At 50.9% G+C, this 24,788-nt stretch overlaps 2 protein-coding genes across 3 annotated transcripts in view; one reads left to right on the top strand and one right to left on the bottom strand.

Moving 5' to 3' along the window:
* ZNF395 (zinc finger protein 395) overlaps positions 1–9,805 on the top strand; it is a 47,085-nt gene extending 37,280 nt beyond the window's left edge. For both annotated transcript variants that reach the window (XM_021698894.2, XM_021698893.2), the window contains exons 5-10: positions 1,837–2,072; positions 2,518–2,618; positions 3,360–3,642; positions 4,998–5,090; positions 5,976–6,079; positions 6,361–9,805. In XM_021698894.2, coding sequence (XP_021554569.1) covers positions 1,837–2,072; positions 2,518–2,618; positions 3,360–3,642; positions 4,998–5,090; positions 5,976–6,079; positions 6,361–6,472 — 929 coding nt within the window. In that variant the 3' untranslated portion in view covers positions 6,473–9,805. The remainder of the gene's footprint in view (positions 1–1,836; positions 2,073–2,517; positions 2,619–3,359; positions 3,643–4,997; positions 5,091–5,975; positions 6,080–6,360) is intronic.
* Positions 9,806–14,507: 4,702 nt separating this feature from the next.
* On the bottom strand, positions 14,508–23,909 carry PNOC (prepronociceptin). Its single transcript, XM_021698971.2, has 2 exons — positions 23,784–23,909; positions 14,508–14,909 (listed from the first exon to the last, which is right to left on the bottom strand). Exons 1-2 carry the CDS (start codon positions 23,907–23,909, stop codon positions 14,508–14,510), a joined length of 528 nt encoding a protein of 175 aa, XP_021554646.1.
* Positions 23,910–24,788: the final 879 nt, after the last annotated feature.

Here is a 24,788-nt window from a genome sequence, read left to right as displayed (position 1 = left end):
GTTTATCTTATAACTTAGAGATTAACTTACGATACTAAGTGTTTTGTTTTCTTTAAAATTTTTCTTCCTTTGTACGTCAGTTTGCCAGTTTGAGCATTTGAGCCATTTGAACGGTTCCTCTGTGGAAGGCTGCTGTATTGTAGGGTTGGCCTGCTGTTTGACCTAACCGTTTTCTCTAGACTCCTGATAGCACTAGACATAGCATTCTGCTCCCTGACCCTTCTTACCCCGATGGGTTTCCTGAGCAGACGTGTATGGGCCCTGGACCCATTGGCCTGTTGGTGGCTCCTGAGTTCTTCCCTGAAGGGCTACCCTGTTTTTTGTCTTTCCCTTAAGATTTATTTATTTGTTTTAGAGAGTGAGCTCGGGGGGGTAGGGAGGGGCTGAGGGAGAGGGAGAGAGAGAATCTCAAGCAGACTCCCCGTCGAGCGTGGAGCCTGACATGGGGCTCGATCCCAGGACCCTGAGATCATGACCTGAGTCGAAACCAAGAGTCAGACGCTTAACTGACTGAGCCATCCAGGCGCCCCGAAGGGCTATCCTGTGTTAAGCCCTGTGTACATGTTGAAATTGTGGGTTAGGAAGTCCGAGCTTTGAGACTTGACAGTGATACCTAGGGAGGGAGGAGTTCCTCCATACCATTCTGTTTGGGTGGGCTTCTCCTCACATGGAGGAGAGCCTGTGTTGGAAACCTGTAATGCTCAGGGTCTATTTCAGATGTCTGGATGGGCCTAGAAGCAGTTGGGGATCTGGAGCAGGATGAGAGAAAAGCAGTAGGATTTTTATGCTGCCCCAGGGGATGTGGTAGTCAGTTTCAGAATCCAGGGTAGGGCAGCTCCTTGGAACACCTGTCCTTGTTGGCAGTTGGGGCTTCGGGGGACATGGCCACCATACCTACACGTCACAGGCTTTGCCCCCCTTCTCTTGCATCAGAATTTCAGATTACTATCAATCCGGATTTATGGCCTAGGCAGGGAGAGTCTGGGTCTGGCCTAAAGCAGCCTGGAGACAGGCCGTATAGAAGCTGAGAATTTCACCCGTGTCCGTGTCCAGACGCACTGCTGGGAGCAGGGCGGTGGGTGCAGGGCCGTGTCGGGTGGAAGGGCCTCCACGTCTGCTCGTGATCAGTCCAAGTTACTCTCAGAGTTTGTCTTGCCTTCTCCGGCCGTGGGACTTGTGGGTGAGGGCAGGACTCACCGGGCTGTAGCTAGCTCGCGGGATTGTCTTCCACACGCAGGTTTTGATGTCCTTGCCTGGGTTTTAATTACCGAAAGGCATTTTTCAAGAAAGCCTGGCCACGGAGCCCTCAAGTCGGCCTTTCCACCTGACTCTGCTGCTGGGAAAGGGTCCCAGGGGAGACTCCGCACGCTTGTCTGTGCAAGTTCTCACCTACCTCTAGGCCCAGATGCAGGTGGAGGGGCTTTCCCCTCCCCACACCCCACACCCTACTCTCCCCCTGCTTGTTTTTTTTTTTTTTCCTAACATACAAAGTGAGAAATAGATTTTAATGAGGTTGTCTTTCTATTAGTAATCTATAAAACGAAGTTGCAGTGTGTGTCTGTTGGTTAACGATTATCAGTGTGGCTGTGGTAGGAAGTGTTCGCTAGTGCAGAGCAGGGCTACTTCACGGAAGCTCAGAAAGGAGAGGTTTTGGGGGGTCTCGCCCCCGCCGCCGCCCCCCATAGAGTGGCAGAGCCAGGCAGAGCCAGAGCCAGGGATTGGATTCAGGAACCCAGACTCCAGACTTGCACTTCATGGTCCCCAACGGGGGCTGCTGGTCCGAATCCGGCGGCCGGGGGACGGCCTGTGAGCGCCGCCTGTCTTCTCTCCGCTCAGCTTCGCGAGCCGCCTGCGACCCGTGGAAGGAGAGCGGGGACGTGTCCGACAGCGGCAGCAGCACCACCAGCGGGCACTGGAGCGCCGGCAGTGGCCTCTCCACCCCCTCGCCCCCCCACCCCCAGGCCAGCCCCAAGTATCTGGGGGATGCCTTCGGTTCTCCCCAGACTGATAATGGATTTGAGACCGACCCGGATGCTTTCCTGTTGGATGAACCAGCTCCACGCAAAAGAAAGGTATGTGGTAGGGTGCGGGGCCGACCTCGGCTTGGGGCCAGCGGTGGAGCGGCGGGGGCCCCACGGGTCCTCCGTGCTCTCAGGCTCCATCCCATTTCCGTTTCCCGTTGCTCCCATGTTCGCTTGTGCTGTCCGCAGGGGCTCACTCCTCCCCTCTGTCATGCCCGTTCCTTCTCACCTCTGCCCCATCCCTGCCTTCCTCGCGGCACTCCCATAGGGATCCCATAAGACCTCCCGTGGGGTCTTACCCACGGCACCATGCGCTGCTGCTGACGCCAGGACCATCTCCTGGGTCCCGGCTCTCTGCCCCTGCCTGTCCGTGTCTCTGGTCCCAGACAATCCCTTCCCTAGAGCCTTTTGTTGGGCTCTGTTTGAGGGCAGCCGAAGTCCCCGTGGGGTGAGGATGAGGAGCCTCTCCCAACGATCCCATCTTCCTTTCTCCTAGAACTCCGTGAAGGTGATGTACAAGTGCCTGTGGCCAAACTGTGGCAAAGTTCTGCGCTCGATTGTGGGCATCAAACGACACGTCAAAGCCCTCCACCTGGGGTAGGTCTCGGGCCCAGGGCCTGTTTGCCTAGGGACCCACTCAGGCATTCCTCCGCCCTTCCCCATGACCCACAGCCGAGAATGGTTCGAAGAAAATGACTTGCTGAGACCACCATGTGGTGCCTCTCCCGGGAGAAGAGCCTGTTGGAAAGAGATCTTTGCTGGGAAGGAAGGGCCCTCCTCTCGTGAATGGTGATGCTGTTCCTGGGAAGGGCGCTCTGTCCATCTTGTGGACGTGTCTTCCCACCTCACCATAGGAAGCAAGAGGTTTTAGCTCTGGGTAGAATTTGGGTAATCTGGGGAGACCTCACCATGGGCTTCCCCTCAGGGAGCCGGAGCCCCTGCTTCCCCTCAGGGAGCCGGGGCTCCATTAGCTCTGACTCCCTGGAGCCAGGGCTGCTCATGGCAGTGGAAACGGACCCACAGGATGGAGAGGTGTGAGCACAAGCGGAGTGGGGGGGGCCAGAGAGGGCCCGTGGCAGAGCCAGATGACTGCGGCAGGAGGAGGTGTGCACGTGTCATGTGCAAGGAGGAGCCTTCGGTGCCGGGAAAGACCATGCCCATTGATGTGCAGGCATGCACTCTTCTGTGACTCCGCACCGGCAGTGGGGCTCCTGGGTGAACGTTCTCGTGGGCCCCTTCCCTGACGTGGCCGGGTCGGCCTGAGCAAGCACTGTCCCTCTTGGGCCACGGTGTCCCCTGTGTCAGAACTGACCATCACCACATCTCCCGCCCTCACAGGGACACTGTGGACTCGGACCAGTTCAAGCGGGAGGAGGATTTCTACTACACGGAGGTGCAGATGAAGGAGGAAGCTGCTGCTGCTGGCGCGCCCACAGCTGACCCAGCTCCCGCTCCCGGCATGACCAGCCCGCCCCTTGCTCTCCTTCCACCTCCTCCTCCCAAAACCCAGTCCTCAGGCCCCGAACACCCTGGCCTGGAGTCTTACCTGCCCTCGGGTGCAGCTCTCAGCAAGTCAGCTCCTGGCTCCTTCTGGCACATTCAGGCCGACCACGCGTACCAGGTATGGGGCTGGGGCACACCTGGGGGCTCAGCCGTGTGGCCGCGAGGATGTTCCGTGTCTGACCTGTCACTGGCCAGCCTGGTCACAGGCCACTGACCGCCCTGGTTGGAGGCTGAGGCCTTCTGCTGAATTGCTAATCTCTAACTTCTACAAAGAAGAAAAGGAAAATGACTTCACACTCGATAAATGTGGGAATTCCAGAGTTCTACATCGGTGGCTGTCATGGGTAGTGACTAGAAATCTGGCTGAATCCCTGAGTAGCCGGGCGAATTGTTACGTCACTGGTTATACGAGGGCGTGGAGTCGTGTAGTTGGGCTTCCCACAGTAAATCCTAGCTCCTAAAGTTGCGTGACATTAACAAACAATCCGGTTCCCTTTTTTTTTTTTGAATACCTACTGTGTGTCAAGCATTGGGCTTAGCTTTTCAAATAGAATAAGACATAGTCCTTGACCGTGTGAAGTGCATGGTTTAGCTGGAGAGAGAAATGAATATATATAAGTCTGATTAATTATAGTAGTCACAGCACCTTACGAGAAGCGGGAGAAATTGTGGGTACAGGAAGAACCAAGCTGTTGTGCCTGTGTGGCTGGGCACGTTGTCATGGAGGGGGTGACCTGTAGGGTGACCTTGACCACACACAGGTGGTAATCAGGGAATGCACAGCTCGCTTTGTGCCATTTTTTAAAAAAGAAATCCTTTTCTGCCTACAGCTTGGTTTTATCAGACTCGAGGCTGACTTACAAGTCAGTAATTAAAAAGGAGTGCTTTCAGTCAGAAAGTCTTTACACGATGAGCCCGCTCTCCTTCTCATTAGAATGCGTGGCTGTGGGCTAGTTCACATGTGGCCGACTTCAGGGGGCCCTTGGTGCAGCTGGCTGACTCTTGAGCTGGGACCCAGAGAGCGCAGCTGGTGCTTTCACGAACAGACCTAAACCCGGACATCCAGGAGCATGTTGCTCCTTCCGAGAGGCTGCCCAGGGACACCATAAACTTCGTGCGGCAATACCGCCTGTGCCCAGAAGGTGTGCGGACTTCTTTTGGGCACTGCCTCTAGCCTGTTCTTGATGGGTGAGCCGGCGCTAGTCCACGCTGATGATTCAGTCCTGAGGCCGGCACAAAGACTCGCTCTGAGAGAAGGGATCGAAAAAGAGCTTGGAGCCTGGGACTAAGGAGAGTAGCTCGCAGACTTGGGCTTGCTAGTAACTCTCTCTCCGGCAGAACGTTCGAGTGCGTCCCGGTATCATCCGCTCGGAGGCCGGTACTCTGTTGTGGCCCATGAAGTTACAGGGAGTGTGGGTGGACTTGAACGCTGCCCGAGTGGGCCCGAGGCTGACCTGTTCTTGTCTCTGACAGGCCCTGCCGTCCTTCCAGATCCCCGTGTCGCCACACATTTATACCAGTATTAGCTGGGCTGCCGCCCCCTCCACGGCCTCCTCCCTCTCCCCGGTGAGTGTGCCTGCCTCTGAGCACGTGGGCACCCTTGGGGGCCCCGGAGCAAGCCCAAGGCTCTTCCACACATTACCGGTGCTGGAGGCCATCCCCTCTCCGCCCCCCCCCCCACCTCCCCCCTTGCCTCCAGCGCCCAGACTTCTTGCAGGCCTCCTCGTCCCCTTGCCTCGCACCCAGCTGCTCACAGCCCCTCTTAGGAGGTGCAAGGTGGGTGTGTGCACAGGAGAACCCAGATCAAGCACCGTTTACTGCCAGGGAAGTCACTGGGGGAGTCCGGGGTCAGTGCCTTGTGAGCACTGTGTATCTGTGGGTGCTTGTTAAGGTTTCAGTGTGCAGAGGAGAAGGGAGAGAATGTGGGGAAGCTGGAGAGGATGAGGGTAACCAAGACAGAAGATGGGAGCTTGTAGGAGCCCTGCATGGATGGGGTGGACTATGGCCTTAGGTTGCTTGCCTCTGAACTAATATCAATCCCAAGTCCTTCTGGCCCCCCCCCAGTGGGTCGTGGTCTTCAGTATCTCCTACGGGAAGGCCTCACACACTGTGGAACCTGAGTGCCTGAAAGTGCCACCGAAGCAGTGCAGTCCCTCGTTTGTTCTCTGTGTGGTGACTCCATCTAAATCTGCAGGGAGCAGCCCGCCGGGTGGCCAGTCAAGGGGCTCCCCTGCCCAGGGCACCTACTGTATTGAAAGCATGGCTTAAAGGCCTGCCCCTCATTCTGCCCACCTCCACCTGGAATATCTTACCGGAGAAGGCATCCTACCCTCCGGGCACCAAGAAGGGTTCGGCAGGTGTGGCTCACTGCCCTGCGGGATGGTTCTCTCCCCTTTCACTCCTGCCCTCCTGTCCCCAGCCTGTGCTTACGGCCCCTCTTGCTGTGCCCAGGTCCGGAGCCGCTCGCTAAGCTTCAGCGAGCCCCAGCAGCCACCGCCCGCAGGGAAATCTCACCTGATTGTTACTTCCCCGCCCCGGGCCCAGAGCGGTGCCAGGTGAGTGAGACCATTTGTTGCCGTTGCCTCCCCGCTGGCTTCCGTCCCCACCCTGCCCGCTGCCCGTGCAGACCCTGAGCCCACCGACCCACCGGAGTCTCCAGGGTTCCTTCCCTGTGTGGGGGAGGCGGTGGGGCAGGGGGACACACTGGGTGCCAGGGAGGCTTTGGCTCCTCCTAGCTTTCCAGCCCCTGCCTGGTTTGCTCGGCCGCCCGAGCCCCAAGTCCCCCCCACGCCCCCCCGCAGGGCGTGTCTGTACCCTCCTGACTCTTGTGTGACAGGAAAGCCCGCGGGGAGGCTAAGAAGTGCCGGAAGGTGTACGGCATTGAGCACCGGGACCAATGGTGCACGGCCTGCCGCTGGAAGAAGGCCTGTCAGCGCTTCCTGGACTGAACCTGTCCCGCCGGCCCGTCCTCTTCGCGCCCCACCCTGCAGCCAGATGACAAAAGACAGCCACGGCACAAGCCCTGCGCAGAAACCTGAAAGATAAAGAGTGGACATTGGCAGTTTGGGCTCTGTTGGCTAACGTTCAGTAGTTAAAACATTTCCCCCTCCCTTTTGGGAAACATTTTAGTTCTTAAAAGAAGAAAGGAAAATACGTTCCCCCCCCCCCCCCGGAAAAATAGGAGAGCGCCAAAACTGACCAAGGGTATTCTGCAGTGAACCAGAGACCAAAGAATTAACTACCCTCCCTTTCCCACGTCTCTCTCTAGGGGATTAGTTTGCATGTATCAAAAGACGGAACAGCTCGTTTCTGTTTCCTGCTGAGTTGGTGAATTCTTTGCTTTCTCAACTCTTCCAGAAGGGACTGTGAGCAAGATGAATTTACTTTTCTTAAAAAAAAAAAGTTTCTGGCTGATGAGTCCGAGAGCAGGACCTGCCGTGGGTAGGGTGGGAAGAGTGGGGGGGATCTGTGCACTTTTTAAGGTGCAGCCGGCCCCTCTTCACCCGAATCCAGGAGAAGGGAGAGCCTGTTCTCACCGAGGAGCTTCTGTGGAAGTAAAAGGAAAACCCTTTCTTGATGACAACGATTTGTACCTGGGGTCCCTCAGCTGTTGGGTTGCATCCCAACAAATATTGTATGGCTTCTTCTCAAAGCCCAGACTAGTAGGTTTTTAAAGACTGTCCCCCAATAGCTGAGCCAAAAGGCTATATGAATTCACTTTTTGAAAATGTGGCAGTTAAACACTACCTTGACCATTTCCCCCTCTTTCCTTGAGGAAAAGCTGGAGGGTTTTAGTCTCTGTGGAAGCCCTCTGCTGTTACCTGAGTAAATAAACTCCCTCTAGATGTTCCTCCCTCCAATTATGGACATGACACCTCTAAAACACTTTGTGTTCTTTCCCCGTGTATTCAGAGAAGGCTTTTATGGAAGTTCCCTTCCACTTGGGTGAGAGCCCCCTGTCGGCGCGCCCTGCGCAGGTCCCTCTGTCTCTAGTTTTACCAGTCCCTTTCCCTCCTAAGGCTGCAGTTAGGGCTGGTGCGGGGGAAGGGGGAGAGAGAGGCAAGAAGAGAGAGAAAGGTAAGTGGCAGCTTGTCCCTGTGATGGAGATGGTGTTGGCAGGTTCCCCATTGTTCTGTTGGCTCCGAGGGTCCCGGGAGAATCCGGTCTTCCTACTGAGGTGACAGGTAGGACAGGACTCTTCCATCAGTGTCGGCGGCCTCTGGGTTTTCATCCGTGTCGTCCGGTCCCCGTGATGGGAAGGTCAGTTTGATGGCGAGGAACCTTCTCAGGGATCTGCTGAGCAGCGTTTCTGGCCTGCAGGCGGGAGGGGAAGGGTAAGAGAGCCATGAGGAGCTCCTGTGAGGAGGGGTCGGATCAGCAGCTCCTGGTGCTTCAGCCCTTGTTATTTCTGGAGCCCTCAGGGATCGAGGGGAGCCGGGAGTGGGGATTGCGTTGCTTGGGAAGTAAATCAGCAAAGCTATTCTGGCTGATGAGAAGGGAGATGTGGGTGGGGAGTTTAGTGCCCTGCCCATCTGTGCTGAATTGAGACCAGGCCCCTGAGCCATCAGGGGAGGGCTCGTCTTGTTTTGGAGCTGCCCTTTATTTTAAGACTTGTTGGGAGTTCCTCAGGCCTGCAGGAGCATGGCCGGGTGTCCACCTGCCCCGGGGCACCAGTGCTTCAGGGGCTCAGGAATCCCATCAGGCCCCTACCCTGGGGCTGGGCAGCAGCGTCCATCCCCTGGCTGTCACCAAGGCCGTCCTCTTTCTCCCAGGTGGAAATCCCCGGCTCTCGAGGCTCCTTTGGCCACTTTGCGTGGGAATTGTGCAGGTGTTTGTCAATCTGTGACACCCTGAGTGTAAGAAAACCCACCAACCTTAGATGTGTGTGACGGGTGATGGTGCCCTGGTTTGGTGGCGGAGGGAAGGTGGTGATGGGGTGTATTTTTACAACTTAGTTAAAAAAAAAAAAGTACGTGGAATCTGTCCCTAAAGCCCAAAACCAGGCCAGCAAGAGGTGGCCCAGGGTTCTCCTTCCGCTCCCTTCCACCTCCGTGAGACTTAAAAGCTGACAGAAGGTTGTGCTTCCCTCCTTGTCCATCTTCAGATCTTATCGGTGAGGGGAGGGAGCTTTTGAGATGGGAGGACTCTGCCTAGCAGCGTCTTCCCCTCCCTTCTTAATCACAGCTCTTGCTGAATCTCTAGGAAAGCCGTCTTCATTCCCCCCCCACCCCAGTTTGGACCGTGGAGCTCTAACTGGCTATAAAGATTTCCTCTAAGTGAGGTAGGCTTCTCCTGTCATTGGTACCCAGGGCAGCAAAGGAAGAGAGAAAGAAGAAATGGATGAAACAGTTTAAAAACTGAGGGTTTTTTTTTTTTTTTTTTTTAATGTTTTATTTTGGTGCAGCTTTCCCTGTCTGTATCTGCTCCTCGCTCCTTTTTGGTGGTGGTGGCCGCCTCTGGCCTCCGCCCTCCCGCTCCTCCATCTTGTGGCCATTGTGTTGGTCCTCGACATGTGGTCTGTCCTTGGGGTTGCCCCAGTTGTTTCTTCTTGGAGGGTGGGGGTGGCTTGTGAACTGATCAGCGATTATGCCTGTTTTCTTCATCTCTGTGTCTCTCCCTACTTCCCAGCCCACCTGGGCAGCAGAATCTGACAGGAGGGAAGGTGCCACAGGTGAGCATTTGAAACTAACAGGACTGATTTTTCAAAAGAAGTGGTTTGGGGAAACCATTTATTACAGGGATGTTACCCCTATTCAAAGTATTTCTTGGAATGACCTTTGGAGTCTGTGGTGCCTGCTTTGGACAGCTGAACCCGTGCTCATTCAGTACAGAGTCCGGTGAATGATGTCTCTGGTCAAGTGAGATCACAGGGGCAAAGCTCATGGACTGACTGGCGAGGAAAATAGCTTGGATTGAATTGTGTGGCTTTGAAGCTGGCTGTGAAAGCAATTTTGTAATTTCAGAGAGCGCCTTGCGCGATATCGACATTGTGGTAGTGAGCCGATAGCTTGACTCCTTGGAGGACATTATTAATTTGGATGTGGAAAACTTTCATTTGTTGGAAGAAATCTGTCCTGTTACTTTCTGGTCCTCCCAGGTTCTGACCTTACCAGGGGCCAAAAAAAAAAAAAAAAAAAAAGAAGAGGGAGATAAATCCCATCTGTGAATTTGTCTTATTGGCGCCTTTCCCCCCAGCTGTCTTCCAAGTATTATTTTTACTGTTAAGAAAAATTTTTTAAAAATGTGAAATGTAATGTTTTTACAGCAACAATATGAAATATATTTTATAAGGAATAAAATGGTACATTGTCTCATTTAATGTGTGCCTGTCCCTCTACCCCCTCCTCCTATAAAGGATAAGATTACTATTGGTGGTGGTGGTAAACAAATGATGGCATTTGGGCCAGGCGTACACGTTCATTAGCTTATAATAATAGGGACCATTCCCGGGGGCCAGGCCGAGTCCTCACATGAATAACCAGGTGCTTACCTAAATAACCCAGTGAAAGAGTTACTACTACTATTCTCATTTTACAGATGAGAAGAGGGAGGCACAGAGGTTAAAGAACTTACCCGAGGTCATAGACTGGGAAATGAGGGCACTAAGATTTGTAACCCAGGCAGTAAGCATTTTTCTGTACTGCTTATATGGACAGTGGGGAGCATGTTCTTGGCTATATTCCTGAGTTTGTTGAGGAATTGGCAGATGACTTAGGAAAAAGTCATATTCTGCTTATGGGATGGGTTCTGACTACAGGGAGCAACACGGGGCACTCCCTGAGTTCATTGATTCCATGTCCCGTGATGGCGCAAAGGGCTAGATAAAGCTGGTCTGGGTGGGAAGCAGAAAGTAACATCCTATTCTTGCTGTACTGGAACTGCTGTATGCAAGTTTAGCTTCCGGGACCACAGGCATCTCTGGGAGTGGGACCTAGGGACCCCTAACGGGGCCTGACGGAGAGAGTGATGTGCCCCAGACCCCAGGGCTGGATTACATCACTCAAGCCCAGCAGCTGGTAATGCTGGTATGGGGGTGCTCTTCTGGCCTTTTCCGTTACCTTGTGGTAGAGCAGAGGGCTTCTTTCTGCCCCTTTTTCCTTGCCCCCACTCCCCGCCCCTGCCCCCAAGAAAAGTCCCAGTAGAATCCACTGCTAAACTACAGTCTGCCCAAGCCCTTCTACATCGGTTGTGACTTCGGGCTGCACATTCTCCATTTGCACCTCCCAGGCTCACCTTGATGGCTGCATGCATGCACTCTAACTTGCCAGCTTCCAGTTGGATCTGATCAACAGGTGAGACCAGACTGGGGTCTAAAGGGCCGGAGGAGAGAGAAGTTGGGATATTGCGTCTCCTGGCCCTTCCTGCACCACACAGTGTCTGAATGGCTACCGTTTCCCTGTGAGAGGTACGGGGGGAGGTGCAGTTCTCCCTGGGTTCCAGTAGTAACTCCCCCTCACCAGGACTCCCCGGAAGAGCTCCTTACCCTCTCTTCCTGATTCCCCATCACCCCGTCTGCACTGTAGACGGTTGACTCTCCTCATTGACCCTGTCTGGGTGCACCATGTTTCTTGGCCTGACGGTTACTCCTTAACATGTTTCATGTTAAATTGGAGATAAAAATGACACTGCCCTTTCCCTTGTTGTCTCCATCCAGTGGTCCCAAACCAGCAAGATCTGCGTCACCTGGAACTTGTTAAAAATGCAAATTCCTCCAGTCAGAAACTGGGGGTGGAGCCCAGTGAGCTGCCCAAGCGGTGGTGCTGATGGGCACTGGGAGGTACCGAGCACCCTGCCACCATTCACGCACTTGGATCTGGAGACCTAGCACAATTGGGGTATTTATGCTCGCATATTCTTGCCTGTCGTGCTTTATATCAAGCAGAGCCGTGTGCTTTTTGCCTCTGCTTCCCAAGAGAGGCGGCTCTGACGGCTCAGGTCTCAGTTACCTCACTTAAAAACAGCCAACCAGTTTATTAACCATTTGCTCAGTAGAAGTTTAATGGAGAAATACCTGTTTTAAACAATCAGTCCAAAAGAACAGCTCTTTTACAAACAAGTTATGGCAGTGACAAGTCAAAACCCCAGGCTTGGTTTCCTGTTCCTTTGACCCACCCCTGTTAGAAGAAAGGGGAGTGAGAAGGAAAAATGGGGCTGTTTCTATGTTAGCTGGAGGAATTACAAAAATACACTCTGATGTAGCAACAAGGTTGTCATGAAACATGCCTTGGGGGTGGGGTGGGGGAATGGGGAGGGAAAGACAATTGGACAGGGAGGGTCTCTGCCCTGGGGGCAGAGACCTGGAGGCAAATCCTGCCTCAGTGCCTTGGGGAAGGAGGAGTCCCGATTCCCAGCCGGCAGGTCTGGGGCTGGAGACATGCTGTTTTGGGGATCACCCGGACACCTGGGGAGACAGAAGTGATTAAAGTGGCAAACCCAATAGGTTTTTCTGACCTTTCAATCCCATTTGCCTGAGTAATAATAGGGAGGCAATGAAAAGCTTATCAACTGAGTAAAGAGCTCCTAAGCCGCAAGTAGGCTTCCCTAACTTCCCCTATGCCCCTGCTTTTTCTGGCCTCAAGTCTACTGGCAGGACTCAGAATAAAGAGGAGGTCTGTGGGCTGAGACCTGAAAGGCATAGCATAGGCCCAGTGCCCAGAAACAGCTCTCTTAGCCCTAATATTTGGAATCCATGTGCAATAATTCATTTCTTGAGGCTAAATAGTGTCCTCATTTATGCTTCCTGCAGCCTTGCAAGTATAGTTTGGTATTGGGTATCTCGGAAGTCCAGAACAGCCCGGCAACAGGATTCCACCCCCCCCCCCCCATGGAGACATCTCAGGTGTGGTGGGGCTGGTTGGGGTGTGTGTAGGTGAGTGAAGACAGGGTTTAAGGTGCTTGGGGTGGACTCGTAAGTACATTTCCCTACTGGAACTCAGCCACCATGAATGTGTGCAAAAAAGGAAACAGAGATGGTTGCAGAAAGAGGAAGGAGAGCAATCAGTAATACACCCAGATGAGCTGGTTAACGTTTCCAATGGTTCCATCAAGAACTTTACATCTTGAGCAAAGCAGCAGATAGAAGCTAGTTACCAGTTATGTTTCAGTGCCTCTCAGCTGGAAGCTTAATAGAAAACAAGCAGAATCAATTGTCTCAATAGGGGCTCAAATAGGTTTTTTTTTTTTTTTTTAATGAATTGATTCCTGCTAATGTGACTGATTTTAAACTGTCTTTAGGTAAAGAAAACAGTTGTGGTTCAGAATTAGACAAGAGCCTCAGTGTCCCTTAAGAGCCACTTTAAGAAGAATAAATGTCTAAGATTTGAAAGAATTCAATCCATGCCACTTCTGAAAGATACACTGTATTAGGTACTGTGCAAATATGGCTTAGGAAGAAATAGGATGCTTGTTAAGAATCCAAGAATATGACTTCAAAAATGGTGTGGGTTAATTCAGGGCCTTTGGAGATTAGTCATTCTGCTAAAATACACATGGCAGCCTTCTCCTCACAGCTTAATACCGACGTCTGTATTTGGCAATGGGCCTTTTGCAAACCAGCTTACCTGCAAAGAGCTTCGTGGGCTGCCCCATGCTGAAGTGTGGGTGCCAAAGATTAACCTTTGTATTAACACGCTTTGAATGAAGATTATTAATGATCTGGCTACCTTTGACACATGGAAAGCAAAATAAAACAGCACATGTAGACTTTTTTCTTTTTTTTAATGCCCCTGAGTTAGGGAGAAGTCCCGCTTGGGGAATGTTTGGGGAATGTTTTTGGCCAACTGATTAGTTCTTTCCATTAGGGTGAGTTTCTAGACTGTTAAAGAAGAGGTATGAGGCTTTGTAGATAATCAGATTCCCACATATGAATTAAGGCACATATGCCTGATGGGTGGGGTTTTCTTAGATTTTCAGAAAATTCCACTGTGCTAGTTTCCTACGCCACTTGAAGTTCTATACAGGTTGATGGGCTGGGGAGAGTGGAGTTTGTAATGACTGGGCAATAAATTAGGGGCTTTGATTATTATCTGATTTGTAATATAGTACGTGTATAAGCATTCCCATGGGGGGAAGGACAGGAGGGAGAAAGGAGTAAAAGCAAGCAAGCGAGCAACCAAACAAACAAAAAAACCAAAAATGGCTCTCGGGAAGAAGCGGAAGTGAGGAAAGATGATGATCTGTTAGTCTCTATTCAAAAACTACTTGGTCAGGTGGGCCAGATTCTCCAAGCCTTGCTCAGGGATGATGCCATCGACGTCAGGGAATCAGTCCATCTCCGGCAAGGTGGCAGGATGGCCAAATGAGGAGTGGAAGGAAGAAGAGCTGAAAGTGTAACTCCTGGTCCTAACAAGAACTCCTTGACAGGGGGAGAGTGGGAAAGGGCAGTGGTTTCCGTGGAATCCAGTCCCCTCGAGCTACAGGGGGTAGGGGAGGAGAGAGCTAAGCTGTCTTCAGAGGTGAAATAGCAACATCACGGCCACAGAAATCAGACTGCAAATGGCTAGAGGTAGGTCCAGCTATGGGTTCTTAGAGATAGACTCTGAGGAAAGGTGAACTGAATGGTTGCTATGGCAACTGGATAGGCAGATTGGTCCACTTAACTGTCCCCATAGTAACTGAGCTCCTGGAGAGCTATGGAGGAATTAGTTATCTTAACGTGCTACTATTATCCCCATGGTAACCAGTCTCTAAATGGCAGTGGTCAGCCTTAAGGAGCAAGCCTAGGAAAATCTTTGCTCCCTAGAGAAAGGGTGGGTAGGAGGTGGGGGAGGTGAATATATACCTCCCCGGCCTCCCAGGAGCTGAACACCTTGAGGTGGTGTGGGGTGTATGTGTATGTATTTGGGGGCTAATGTGCTTCCGGGCCCAGGAGGAAGGCTAAGACAGTTGGGTATATAAGGTTTCTTTTCACCCCCAGCTCATTCGTGCCCAACTCACTCATGGGTTGAAGTGGACGGTGCAGCTGGGGGGGGGCTCCCCTTCCGGCTACACATTACCATTCTGATGCAGGGTGCGCCGGCGCTGGCTGGACTGCATGCTCAGGACCAGGTACTGCCTCATAAACTCACTGAACCGCTTCTGGTTGGCCAACTTCCGGGCCGACTTGCGGGCCCCGGTGAAGCCCCCGAACCTCTTCTGTAGCTGCTTCTGCTCCATCTCTCCAGCCTCATCCATGCCGGGCTCTGTCCCTTTCTGGGCTTGGATTAGGCTCCTGATGCGAGGCATGCGCTTCAGTTGCATCTCGGAGGCGCTGGGCTGGTAAAGGGCAGCTGCCACGTGATCTGGGTCAGCAGGGCTGAGCTGCCAGGAGCCCCTGGTCATGACCTTGGTGCACGGAGTCCAGAGAGGGCTGCTGAAGACCTTCCCTTCACACTCAAGGATGCACACCTGCAAAGACAGAGGCCGGAGAAAGGAGAAGGATTGGGAATGTCTGTTAGTCCAAGGCAATGACATAAAGTCTTTCTGTTGGATACCAAATCCACATCGGTACCAATGCAAGTAACTCTGAAGCATCTCTTTATTAAGGACCGTGTAGCAGTTTTACATGTAGTTACTCAGGTTCATAGAATTTCAGAGTTGCAGAGACACAGAAAACTATCTGTCCCAGCTCCGTCACTTCACAAATGAAGAAACTTGGGACTCAGAGAGGTGAGATTAATTTACCCCAGGTGACACAGAAAGTCAACGCAGAATGAGTGCCCCGAACTACACCCAGTTAGAGCCCTAGGTGAGTTTTTGGAGCCAAACACAACTCACGAGGGTCACCCATAATGGAGAATTTTATTTTGTTCTCTTATCAGGCTTGAGAGAGGTCAGATTGGTTTAAGAAGTTGCGGATGTCAAAGCATGTACTTATATCTGCATGGCCATTTTAAGGTCACCATGTTAAGAGGAACCCTAGTGGTGTTCATTTTTCATCCCACATATACTAGTTATCACTATCTGCACATCAGTTATAGAAAACGAGGGTCAAGACCCTTTGGAATGTAGGCAGGTTGACAATCGGGTTCAGGTGGGGAAGAGGGACCATCAGATGCTATCCAGTGGACCTGCCAGGCCCCTGGGAGCTTCTCATGCTGCTCTGTGTCTTCAGGTATCTCCCACTTCTAGTCTAGACCGAGAGCCTGGCCATGATGTTTCCACACCCCTCCTGAATGGTCCTGGCCTTGCCCCTACCTCCCACTTTCCTATCTCTGATTGGGTCTTTTGGAAGCGTCTAACCTCCAACTTCTCTTACTATCTGCTGTTTTGGTTTCACCCCGAACGCTTCTCTGTGTTTCTGTGCTCATCCAGATGAAAATCCCACTTCAACCTGGCCTTGCCATCATGGTCAGTGGGCAGCCGCGGAGCCCTTCATCAAACTTGGAGCTCTTGCCTGGCTAACGGGGCATCAAGAGTTACTGCTCTGTCTGGACATCTGCAGGACATCAGAAGACTGTGTGCCCGATACCCCTTTCTGGGGATTGAAACCCTGCCCCCCATGTCCAGAGTGGAACAGATACCAATATGGGCAAAGTTCCCAACCTGATCCCTAACCAAGGAGTGCGATGTTCAGGCAGCTAAATCACACACCTTACAGCTGTCCCACCAAACCTGAAAAAATGGCTCTTCCAGTCTTACTTCTCCTACAACCCTTTGCCACCCCTGACCCTGACCCTCTTTTGTCCCCGCCAAGCTCTCCAAGATGTGGTCTGCACTCATGCCTCCATCTCAGCATCTTCCATTTTTGCCTCATCTCCTTGAAATCTGCTTCCCGCCCTCATCTTCCGCCAGCTGCCTTCTCGAGGACCACCAGTGAATTCCCGGTCACCGGATCCAATCAGCCCTCATTTTCACAGACTGTGCTGCCTTTGGCAATGCAGACCACACCCTCCTGAAAATTCTCTGACATTGCACTCACCTCTCAGACTGTTTGTGCTCCTTCCTCCTGTGTTCCTAAGATTCTATCTTTAAGATTCTTCTCATCTCTCTTTACAATCTGCCCCTTGGTGACCGTTCATTTCTGTGATTTTGGTCATTCCTTTCAGGGCATCCCATGTCTGTATGTCCAGCCCCTGACATTGAACTCCCAGCACTTCTCTGATCTCTGTCTGGTATCTCCTTCAAAGTGTCTGACTAGCACTTTAAATGCAATTTGTTAAGAATTCCCTCTGGGGCAGAGACTGCCAGTTGTCCATTCCATACCCGTCTCCCCTCTTCCTTCCTTTTTTTTTTTTTTTTAAAGATTTTTTTATTTGTTTATTTGAGAGAGAGAGAGTGAGAGACAGAGAGCACGAGAGGGAAGAGGGTCAGAGGGAGAAGCAGACCCCCCGCTGAGCAGGGAGCCCGATGCGGGACTCGATCCCGGGTCTCCAGGATCATGACCTGAGCCGAAGGCAGTCGCTTAACCAACTGAGCCACCCAGGCGCCCTCCCCTCTTCCTTCCTAACAGAACACTTGTTTTCTTCCTTCAGGAAGAAAGGCCACACATATATTTCTCCAACTCCTTTGTAGCCAGACATGGCCAATGACATATAAATGGAAGTAACCAGGTGGGGCTTCTGGGAAAGCAGGAGGCTGACTTATCTGGGGAGAGCATCCTTTTTCCCTTCTTTCTCCCCTTCCTCCAGCCTCCTGCTTAGAATGTGGGCGTTTTGGCTGGTGCTCAATGGGCTATCTTGAAGCCATGAAGTGACTGAGGGGACGGAAGCCACGTGAGAGTGGCACTGGTATACAGGTGAAGTAGAAGGAGAAGGAGCCTGGGACATGGCTGATGTGTCAGAACTGCCATCCCGGCCCCATACTGTCTACCTCCCAGCTTCCTTATGAGGAATCAGATCTCTGTCTTATTTAAGCCACTGTTACTTTAGGTCTTTCTTACTGGCAGGTGAATTTAATTATCTAATATACTTTCTCCACCTTAAGTCTGCTCTTCTGCTTGGTCTGGGTGTGAATCCAGATCATCTCAGGACTTATTTGTTTGAGAGCGAGGGTGAGAGCGAGAGAGCGAGAGAGCGAGTGGGGGCAGGGAGGAGCAGAGGGAGAGGGAGAGAAGCAGAGCTCGACGTGGGGCTCGATCCCATGACCCTGAGATCATGAGTCAGACGCTTAACCAACTGAGCCACCCAGGTGCCCCTCAGAACTTTTAAAGAGACGGAATTCAAAAGCCGGTTAAATTCCTGAGGAATGGAACCAGGATTTAAACTTAACTTTTACAAAGCTCAGGTAATTCTGGTATCTGCGTAGGTTTGGTAACCACTGACATATTCCATGTTCCCATGTTATGATGAGGTTCAGTAATGTGTCCAAAACTACACCGTTAGACAAGATATTACCTGAACAAGAACCCAAATGTCTCGAGTTCCAGCCCAGGACATCTCCTATTCAGTGAGCTCTGTGTGTTGCAATGCAAATTGGTGCAAATGAGTACAAGAGTAGGTAAGGATATTTCGAGACTAAAAGGTAAAGTTCTGATGGGAAAATTGCTCATTTTCCTCTGGGCCAGAGAGGAGAAAGAGCCAGTGGCCAGTGGGAGTGCAGCTCTTCTTCACTGATGCAGTTTCCCAGGTGCAGCCTTTGCGGAGTCTCCCCCCACCCCCCGCCCCGACTAGCCAGAGGTAGTCACGGTGGTCCCTGCTGATACACAAGTCACGAGCATGTCTTTTCCATTTAGATTTTCCGCAGAGATGCTGATAGAACTAATATCATCGGTGCCAACTCAGCAGAGATACATAGAGAAATCACTTTTTCACACCCCAGTGTCCCTGGGTATGAAAGCAGCTTCTACATAGGTGGGAAGGGCAGATTTTAACACAATAGTAGCTACAAACCTGAGAATTGCTACTGGTTTGTTAGAATGCAGCTCCTTAGCCTTTACTCCTGGAGATGTTCATCTAGTAAGTCAAGGGTGGGGCTGAGGAATCTGCATTTTTAGCAAACACCCAGGTGATTCTGAGGCTGGACTGTGCTTTGAGAAATCCTGCTTTGGAACTTGCCCTGAGGAGGAAGGTGTCATCACGGAATACAGTGGTCGGAGTCTCCCTCAGAGAAAGGGTTACTTGGGTCTGTATTTAGCTTGCTCCTGAAATACTTTGAAGTAAACCAGGTAGAAAAACTTGTAGTACGATCTTTCAGATCATAATCCTATTGCGTGATTACTGTATAGCAGTGGGTGTCTAGTGGGGGCAATTTTGTCCCCAGGGGACATTGGGCAATGTCTGGAGACATTTCTGGTTGTTACACGGTGGGGAGGGGGAGGGGAGATGCCACTGCTAACCTATGAGCAGAGGCCAGGGAGGCTGCCAAACCCCCCACAATGCACCGGACAGCCCCCCATGACAAATAATTACCCAGCCTAAAATGTCCACAGTGGTGAGTGTGAGGAATCCTACTCTACAGGGGAAAGCAGGAAAGCATGGGGAGTATTGGGAAATCCAGCAGAAGTGTACAACTTTGGAGCTAACATGGACTTGGAGCAGACTCGGTCCACTCCTCACAGAATAGGAGCCCCAAACGCTTTTTGAACGATTCTGCTCCTTCCATTTACAAGAACAGGTGGAGGTTGTTAAACCTAGAGGCTATTAGATCTTCTGTGAGCCCCTGGGTTGCTAAGCCCAGATGGTAATTAGATTAGGTGTCAATCAGAGAAAATACAATTCTATGATCAAACCAGATGCATAGGCTGTACAGAGACTCAACATACTGTTAGATGAATTAGATACTAACAAAATCATCTCAACTCTTGATTTAGGAGAAGGTTTTGGGCAAATGTGAGGAATCCAAATTCACAACAGCATTTGTAGCACCAGATGGGCAGATGAGCTTAATGCCTAACACTCTGGTCTAAGGGACCCACCGGCCTCTTTCCAGAGACTGGTTAATGGCCTATTAAGTGAGCTGGACACACTTTCACAGCCCATGCTGATGACATTGCTATATTAAGCCAGAGTGTGGATGAGCATCTGGAAAGTCTCAGACTGGTGCCAAATTGATCTGTAAAGCTGGGTTTGTGGGGAAACTGAGCAAAGGGCCATTTGGAGGTCTGGGATCAAACATTAGGGAAATAGAGGCACATGAACCCATTGGAAGGAAAAGAAGAGGCTCATTCAGATTGTCAAGTTTCTGCCAAAGGATCGAATCACCTCTGACCAAGAGACATTTGGGAGCTACTTGCTTTGGGAGGTTCTGCTAGAATATCTGAGGGCTAACACTAGTAGGCAAGCAGATGAATAGTGCAAGAGAAAAACATATTAGGAACTCTTTTTTTTTTTTTTAAAGATTTTATTTATTTTGACAGAGAGATAGCAAGAGCAGGAACACAAGCAAGGGGAGTGGGAAAGGGAGAAGCAGGCTTCCCACCAAGCAGGGAGCCCGATGCGGGGCTCGATCCCAGGACCCTGGGATCGTGACCTGAGCCGAAGGCAGACGCTTAACGACTGAGCCACCCAGGCACCCCCATATTAGGAACTCTTAACTGCAAATCAACAAGTAAGAATTTTCTTGTATTGAAGGATAGAAAGCACTAGAAGTTAGTTTCTTTTGCTATTAATCAAGTTTCAGGAGGTTGTAAATAAATTTCCCCAGACCTTGAGGGTTACCTTCTTGTTTGCCTCTAAAACGACTCGGTGAATCTAGTTTTTTCTATGTAAGCTGATGGAGTAGGTACCATTCATAGGTGGAAGCCCAAGACATTGCAATGGGTTTGGGTGTATGAGTCATTTACCGACCCAACTTATAGTCTAACAAAAAGCCAGCCGTACTTGGACCGTTGATCTGGAGTGAGAAATACAGAACTTCTTGATAAAGCCAAGGATTTAGGGAGTCCTGGGAATAGCTGAGTATTACATAATTTAGTGTAGGGATTGGGAAGATGATCCTTGCTAAAATATCTAAGTTCCCCCAGCCCCCATAATTCACAGAGTTGGAAAAGGGTTGCAAGATTTGGAAATGAGATGTGGTTGCCAACATTCTAGGCATTTCACCAAACTTTTAAAAATAGGTTAAAAGTGAATACAAACTAGAAACAAAACAACCAGGCAGTCAGCTCCTCTGAGGGTCAGCAAGCACTTTGAAAGATTTATTCCTCACTGTGAGGCTCTAACTGGCCATATTCTAACTTGTTTCAAAGAAGTATCTAACAGCGTCGTCTGGACCCCAGAGATTTAAGATGAAAGGGAGGGATGGAAGCGTGCTCCAAATTCTTTACTGGCTTTGGAAGACACCAATGTAAAAACTCTGCAGCATCTGCAGGGGTTGGACCCACTAGGAGACTAAGGATCTTGCAGTCTTACAATTACCATGGACCCTGTTCACTGAGTACGGCTCTGTGCCACGCTCTGTGCCGCACGCTGGGGATCCCTAGCACAGTCAGAAACACCTTATGGTGAGAGACTGGCAGACATAAGTAACTGTCAGGACATAAAGGAGCGAGGCGCTGGCTCTGCTGGGGACAGGTGGAGAATCAGCACAGTGTTCTCATAGGTGAAGTTTAATCTGAGTTTTGAAGTAGGAGTATTGGATGAAGGAGGAGAGAGAGACATGCACAGAATGGTGGGGCGAGTTCCTGAAGCCTTGGGAAGGCCAGGAAGGGAAAGAGGGATTTGTCAGGAACTATGAAAAGTGACTGAGGCGAGGAGTGTACCTTGGGGAGTCACCTGCAGCTTGGGGAGAGCCGAAGGCCTGGGACCCAGGGATGGCATCTCTGAAGGACAAGGGTATGGGGAGATAAGCCCCGAATCTTGGGGGTCACTTGTGTTTATGGAGTGGGGAGGGGAGTAGGAGCCCAACAGGAAGTAGAAAAAGAAGAGTTGGAATGGGGAAGAGACCCAGGCAAGGTCACCAGGAGAGGACAAGGAGGAGGAAGCCTGCAAATTGGCCCCAGACCCCGGAGACAGCAGCTAAGGAGTGATGCAGCACAAGGGGGTCAAAGCTGCAAGTGTAGATTCCTCCCTGGGTGCACAAATATGTTTAAGTCCTAATGCTTTTTTTGAGCGGAAAATAAAGGGTTGCCATGAAAGATTCTAGAATTGTGCATGACTTTCTGTCTTGTCTAGACTGCAAATTGAGAATTGAGCAGGGTGGTGATTATCAGATTATCAACTCGTCACTGGTTTACATGTAAACTAAGTTGTCTGCTCTGTTTACTAAGATCAGGGGAAAGTGTTTCGTAGATGAACTTCTAAACCTCTCTGGGCTGCACCGCAAAGGCCTGTGGGCCTCCTGGGTTCCAAACTCAGTTTTTTAGGTTCCTCACATGCCACTTCCCATCCAGGTACAGGCATTTTCTCGGGTGCTCCCTGCCTCCCTCCTCCCCCTGGAGCAATCTCCCTGCCTCTTTGCTCCCACTCTTTAGGTCTCCTTAGATACTTCTGTTCCTCCAAAAGCCCCCTCTGTCTTTCTAGTCTAGGTTGGGGGCCACTGCTCTGTGCTTCCCCAGCACCCAGTAATTAATCCCTCTTGGAGGGATTGTGGGATCTTCTCTCCCACTGGTTGCAAACTCCATCCATCTGCTTACCTTTGGATCCCTTGGCCTGGCCCTGGGCTCAGCATATAGAAAACAGGCTCGAAAACCACCGAGCAGGTGCGGGAAGAGCTTGGTGTTCGGGTCTGTGGGGGCTGCGTCTGCTCATCGTTAGTGAGCCTGCCCAGTGTGAATATATGTTCTATATCTGCACACTCGCCTTAAGGGACAGTAGTTACTTTTGGTTGTTTTCAAAGGTTGAGCAGCTTGAGGGGCGCCTGGGTGTCTCAGTCGGTTAAAGTGGCTGACTCTTGATTTAAGCTCAGGTCATGATCTCAGTGTCCTGGGATCGAGCCCCGAGTCAGGCTCCACACTCAGTGGGGAGACTGTTTCGGGATTCTCTCCCTCTCTCCCTCTCTCCCTCCCCCCAATCTCTCTCTCTCTTTAAAATAAATAAAGAAGGGGGGCGCCTGGGTGGCTCAGTTGGTTAAGCGACTGCCTTCAGCTCAGGTCATGATCCTGGAGTCCCGGGATCGAGTCCCGCATCGGGCTCCCCGCTCGGCAGGGAGTCTGCTTCGTCCTCTGACCCTATCCCCTCTCATGTGTTCTCTCTCTCTCAAATAAATAAATAAAATCTTAAAAAAAAAAAAAATAAATAAATAAATAAATAAATAAAGAAGGGGTGCCTGGGTGGCTCAGTCAGTTAACCATCTGTCTTGGGCTTGGGTCATGATCCTGGGGTCCTGGGATTGAACCCTGCTTTGGGCTTCTCGCTCAGCAAGGAGTCTGCTTCTTTCTCTCCCTCTGACCCTCCCCCCTGCTTATGCTCATGCTCTCACTCTCTCTCTCTCAAATGAATAAAAAAAAAATCTTAAAAATAAATAAATAAGGGCGCCTGGGTGGCTCAGTCGTTAAGCGTCTGCCTTCGGCTCAGGTCATGATCCCAGGGTCCTGGGGTCGAGTCCCACATCGGGCTCCCTGCTCCGCGGGAAGCCTGCTTCTCCCTCTCCCACTCCCCCTGCTTGTGTTCCTACTCTCGCTATGTCTCTCTCTGTCAAATAAATAAATAAAAAATCTTAAAAAAAAAAATAAATAAATCTTAAAAAAATAAAGGTTGAGGGGTTTGAAATATGACATCTTTTGAAAGAAGTCTGACTGCAAAGAAAAAATAATTGAGTTGTATTGTATTGGATTTACTAGAGGAATAACTATTTAGACTGACATGAAAGCAGTTGAGAAAGCAGTTTATTTAATGAAAAGAAATTTAATGCCAGATTTGCACCTCAAGTTCAAAACTTAAAATATAAGGGAGCATTAAGGTATTCATTGTAGAATTACCTATAATATCAAAAATGGAGGGCAATGTAGATGTTCAACAGGAGGGGAATAGTTAAGCAAATTATACTGTATTCGTAGAAAGAAGGAACTTAAAATAATGTTTAATAACATGGGGAAATTATGCTGGTATAATATAGCAAGTGAAAAAACTAGGGTTCTTTCTCCGACAATCTCTGGGATTAAAGGTAATTTTTTTTTTTTTTTTTTTTTTTTTTAGACTTCTCGGAATTCGCCAAATTCTCCAAGATGAGTATGCATTATTTTAATAACGGGAACAAAATGGCAGCACAGGCAGGCCTTTATTTGAGTGTGGAAAAGTGGGAAGATGACAGGGTTTGCCCTTAGAAGATGGGAACGCCCTGCACCTGTTTCCTGCGGACCACGTGACACCAGGCGAGTCACGTCACCTCCCGGCAAGGCCGTGCCTTCTCGTTCTGGGTCTGGAGGCAGGGGGGAGGAGAAGACAGGGATGCTCCAGGGCCTACCTCAAGGTTGAAGGGGTCGAGAGCTGGGCGGAGCTTCTCCCGGCAGGTCAGACAGTCCTTCTGGCAGCTGCCGGACACGCTGGAGAAGAGGCTGAGCAGCAGGAGATCACAAAGCAGGATTTTCATGGTGCAGGAGCAGGGCGCCAAAATGCTAAAACACAAGGGAGCGTGGGTGGCGATTAGAACAGCCATTTTGTGGGGGCCGCACACAGGGGATGCCCCCGAGGGGACTGCACCAGAGCCCAAGATTCCCCTCCCAGGAGGGAGTGGGTCATCAAGGATACCAGAGGCCAGCTCCTGTGAGCCAGGCTTACCGCTCCAGCCGCGGCTAGTGCCTGGGCTCCTAGGGTGAGCACCTTGTGATTCCTGCCACCCAGCTGGCCACAACCTGCATGAGCGCTTCCAGGGAGCTAAGGCCTCACGTTGCAACTTGCCAACGTGTGACCATTAGATGATCTCTCCAAGCTTCCATTTTCATAGCTATAAGAGGGGAATGGTCGTACCTGTCTTGGCACGGGGCGGTTGCGAAGAGAGGCGATCCCTAAGGGAAGTTTTGCAAATTGCCGTGCAAGAGTGAGACTTATGAATGACTTGTGTACTTTGTCTCCTCCTCCCCAGCCTTCCCGGTCTCGGCCAGGGATGTCCCGTGTGCCGGAAGCCTCTCCCAGGCTCCTTGTCTGTTTCCCCTGCGAGGCCTGAGCTAGCTTCCTGAGCACAGGGCCTCTGTGTTCATCACGCTAGTCCATGCAAAACACAGGTCCGGGTATGAGCAGTTCTTTACCGAAAAATGAACGAAGACACGAGGATAATAGCTCCAACTATTATTAGTTAGATCAGTCGTTGATATTCTTTATGTAGGAGTGCCTGAACGATGTGTAGTTTTTCCTGCCCCTCTTTAAATTTATCCTGTGATCAAGCCTCCTGAATCAGAAAGCTATTTCCTTGTACTGCCTCATTTTGGGTTTCTCTTTACTTGGAGGATGAAATGGAAAGGGGAACAAGGGC

The sequence above is a fragment of the Neomonachus schauinslandi genome, chromosome 2, assembly GCF_002201575.2.
Source record: "Neomonachus schauinslandi chromosome 2, ASM220157v2, whole genome shotgun sequence".
In the NCBI taxonomy this organism is placed as follows: domain Eukaryota; kingdom Metazoa; phylum Chordata; class Mammalia; order Carnivora; family Phocidae; genus Neomonachus; species Neomonachus schauinslandi.
The sequence above is the reverse complement of the archived record's forward strand: the minus strand, read 5'-3'. Positions and strand labels throughout refer to the sequence as shown.

Excerpts from the sequence above, each read along its gene's own strand:
- PNOC (XM_021698971.2), bottom strand. The coding sequence starts at position 23,909 with ATGAAAATCCTGCTTTGTGATCTCCTGCTGCTCAGCCTCTTCTCCAGC. Across the intron at positions 14,910-23,783 it reads TCGACCCCTTCAACCTTGAG|GTGTGCATCCTTGAGTGTGA; the intron begins GTAGGCCCTGGA and ends CTGTCTTTGCAG.